General features: G+C 46.3%; 1 protein-coding gene across 1 annotated transcript in view; it reads left to right on the top strand.

Moving 5' to 3' along the window:
• The window catches only part of TOP3A (DNA topoisomerase III alpha), a 33,834-nt gene that overhangs the window by 16,013 nt on the left and 13,705 nt on the right, over positions 1-4,116 (top strand). The window contains 2 exon segments of the mRNA XM_003791047.3: positions 3,317-3,504; positions 3,650-3,779. Coding sequence (XP_003791095.1) covers positions 3,317-3,504; positions 3,650-3,779 — 318 coding nt within the window.

The following is a 4,116-nucleotide window of genomic DNA, read 5'->3' as shown; positions in this document are numbered from 1 at the left end:
GAACCCGCCACCTTAGGTGTATGTGGCTGGCGCCTTAGCCTCTTGAGCCACAGGCATTGAGCCAGAATAAGCGGTCTTAAAGTACCTGCTTCATATCAGAAAAAAGAAGTCAATGTCAGAATTCTCCTATTTCACAATCTTGTGCCTGGCTTTCATGAAGACCCCCTGATGGGCATCATCCTTGGTCTAGCCCTAGCAACACTGGGCTCCCGGTGCCTCTCCCCGACCCTGACATAGCCCAGGCCACCCCTGAACCCTGCTCAGCCCGCATCCCACAGCCATTTATAGTCCCTTGTGACTAGAGACTTCTGTCTGTCCTCCTGAGACGAGATCATGTTCTGTTGCCTTCCTGAGACTCTGCCACCACCTTCTCTTGTGCTCTAGCCATGGTGGCGTTTCCCCTTGGCTCTGTATGATGGACTCCGTGGGGACAGGCTCTGTGAAGCTTGCTGCCTTCTATAAGCAATCACAGAGCTGAGTAAAGTTTGGTCTTTCTTCCTTTATTTATTTATTCATTTATTCATTTTGAGACAGAGTCTCGCTTTGTCATCCTTGGTAGACTGCCATGGAGTCATAGCTCACAGCAACCTCCAACTCTTAGACTCAGGTGATTCTCTTGCCTCATCCTTCCAAGTAGCTGGGACTACCAGTGCCCACCACAACACCTAACTAGTTTTTAGAGATGGGGTCTCGCTTTTGATAAGGCTAGTCTTGAACTCCTGAGCTTAGGCCATCCACCCACCTCAGTCTGCCAAAGTGCTGAGATTATAGGCATGAGCCACTTCTTCCTTTAATAACACATTCCTTCTGATTTTAAATTTAATGTATCCTGTCACTCTGGGAGGCTAAAGCGGGAGGATCCCTTGAGCCCAGTAGTTTGAGGTTGCTGTGAGATATGATGATACCTGCTACACTCTACCCAGGGCTAACAGAGAGGGACTCTGTCTCAAAAATAAATAATTATAAATTAATACATGTTCATTTTACACAATTTTTTTTTGGAGACAGTCTTTGTTGCCCTCCGTAGAGTGCTGTGGCATCAAAGCTCATAGAAACCTCAAACTCTTGGGCTTAAGCAATTCTCCTGCCTCAGCCTCCCAAGTAGCTGGGACTATAGGCGCTTGCCACAACACGCAGCTATTTTTAGGGATGGTGTCTCACTTTGGCTTAGGCTGACCTCAAACTCATGAACTCAGGCAATCCTTCTGCTTCAGCCTCCCAGAGTGCTTGGATTACAGATGTGAGCCACCTCACCCACTTATTTTATACAACTTATAAAATACAAAAGATTCTATAAAGAAGGAAGAGATTAGGTGGCATCTATGGCTCAAAGCGTAGGGTGCCAAATACTGGCGGTGGCGGGTTCAAACCCAGCCCTGGCCAAAAACTGCAAAAAAAAAAGATTACTTGTAATTTCACCAGTTAGTGAGAACCACGTTTTTTCTAATCATGTATATAATCTTTTAATGAAATTGTAACACCAGGCCAGGTGTGGTGGCTCACATCTGTAATCCTGGCACTCTGAGAAGTCAAGGAGAGTGGATTGCCTTTGGAGTTTGAGACCAGCCTAAGCTAGAGTGAGACCCTGTCTCTAAAAATAGAAAAATTAGTTGGACATGCTGAGGTAAAGGGATCACTTGAGCCCAAGAGTTTGAGGGGAGGCGCCTGTGGCTCAGTGAATAAGGCACTGGCCCCATATACCGAGGGTGGCGGATTCAAACACAGCCCAAGCCAAACGGCAATGAAAAAGTAGCCAGGCGTTGTGGCAGTAGCCTATGGTCCCAGCTACTCAGGAGGCTGAGGCAAGAGAATCACCTAAGCCCAAGAGCTGGAAGTTGCTATGAGCTGTGATACTACGGCATTCTACCGAGGGTGACAAAGTGAGATGCCATCTCTTAAAAAAAAAGTTTGAGGTTACTGTGAGTTATTATGCCACAGCATTCTACTCAGGGGACAGAGTAAGATTCTGTCTCAAAAAAAAAAAATTAATAATAATATAAAAATACATTGGATGGGCAGTGCCTGTGGCTCACTGAGTAGGGTGCCAGCCCCAGATACCAAGGGTGGCAGGTTCGAACCCAGCCCTGGCCAGCTAAAACAACAATGACAACTGCAACAAAAAAATAGCCAGGCAGGCACCTGTAGTCCCAGCTACTTGGGAGACTGAGGTAAGAGAATCACTTAAGCCCAAGAGTTTAAGGTTGCCATGAGCTGTGACGCTACAGCATTCTACCAAAGGTAACATAAGTGAGACTCTATCTTAAAAAAAAAAATACATTGGATGATTGGATAGATGTACTATATTTTGTCAAATCTGTTTTTGGAACAGTAAGCTGTTCACACATTCTCATGTATCTTACTATCGGTAACATCTGGAACCAGGCATGGTGGCTCACACCTATAATCCTAGTACTCCAGGAGGCCAAGCTGGGTAGATTGCCTGAGCTCAGGAGTTCAAGACCAGCCTGCAGGTAGGCATGTTGTAATCTCAGCTACTTGGGAGACTGAGCCAGGGGGATCACTTGAGCCCAAGAGTTGAGGTTACTGTGATCTGTGATGCCCCGGCATTCTACTGAGGGTAACAAAATAAAACTCTGTCTCAAAATTAAAAAATGGTTAACATTTGTGTACATAAACATTTGTGTGGATCTTTACTTATTTCATTCAACTAACTTCCTAGATGGTTGATCATGAGATGTGCATATAAATATCTCATGGGATTTTTATGGAGTGAGACTCACTAAATCCTTGATTTACCCAATTGATCAAAAGTTACCCCCAAAAAATCACTAGTTGAGTGTGTATATGAAATTGGGCTCAGGCTGTGAAGCACATTGTTCCTGAGTGTCTCAAGCTGACTTAAGCTTTCATCTTGTTCTCTGCTTCTCAGCGTAGGTCATCTTGTGTGCAGTTGAATTACTGATTTGAGAGGGGTAGTTGCGGGTATTACCAGGTGCTGTCAGTTTTTTATAACTAATTAAGTGCCTAGCAATTTTTTCTCTGTTTGTCTTCTAAGGTTTACATGAAGGAACCACTTCCTGGTCTGGAAGGAAGGTGGCTCCCCTATCTCCCTCTGCCCACTGGAGGGTGAGGTGCGGCTCTCAGCCTAGGGGTCACGACCCACAGAAACTGTATAAAAGGGCCATGGCATTAGGAAGGTTGAGAACCACTGGTCTGAAGCCACTCACTTCTTAGGACTTTCCTGGCCCCCATGTCAGCACAGGGCCTGAGAAGCAGCACAGCCTATTCTAGGCAGAACCAGGTTTAAACAAAAGGTAATAATCTTAAGGGAGTTTCAAATTCTCCTTCTCTTCCTAGGGAGATGAACAGCGACTGTATGAATTTATTGTTCGCCATTTTCTGGCTTGCTGCTCGCAGGATGCTCAGGGACAAGAGACCAGCGTGGAGATTGACATTGCTCGGGAACGCTTTGTGGCCCAGGGCCTCATGATTCTGGCTCGAAACTACCTGGATGTGTATCCATATGACCGCTGGAGTGATAAGGTGATAAAGAGCTGGGGCCCAGGGAGAAGGGAGGATGGTCGTGTCCTAGCCCTCAGCTGTCTAGTAGAGAGATACTGTATTTGAAATAGAGGTTTCTCTGAGTGTGATGACAGGTGGTCTGACTGCATGCTTGCTGCTCCCTTAGATCCTTCCTGTCTATGAACAAGGCTCCCGCTTTCAGCCCAGCACCGTGGAGATGGTGGATGGGGAGACCAGCCCACCCCAGCTGCTCACCGAGGCTGACCTCATTGCCCTCATGGAGAAGCATGGCATTGGTCAGTGGCTCCTCTAGGTGACTCACATCTCCCAAGCACTCACTGGCACAGTAGTCTCCTCTAGTCTTCAAATGACTCACTAATGCAGGTGCTATATTCCTAACCCCGTTTAATAATTACAGTGAGGCTTAGAGAAGCAAAGGACTTACCTGAGGTTATATAGTGTTATTTAAACCTGATCCAAATCATTGCACAATCAGTGCTCTGGGATCCCTGCAGTCCAACATAGGGTGACACATTTCCTCTGAGTCAGAGCTCCCCTTTGTCTGCAAGATTTGTAGAGTGACAAATAGGGCTGTGCCTATGGCTCAGTGAGTAGGGCACCAGCCCCATATAC

Source organism: Otolemur garnettii, unplaced genomic scaffold (assembly GCF_000181295.1).
Source record: "Otolemur garnettii isolate 467f Iridium unplaced genomic scaffold, OtoGar3 scaffold00046, whole genome shotgun sequence".
Lineage (NCBI taxonomy): Eukaryota > Metazoa > Chordata > Mammalia > Primates > Galagidae > Otolemur > Otolemur garnettii.
Note: the sequence above shows the minus strand (reverse complement) of the source record. Positions and strands in the feature narration are given on the sequence as shown.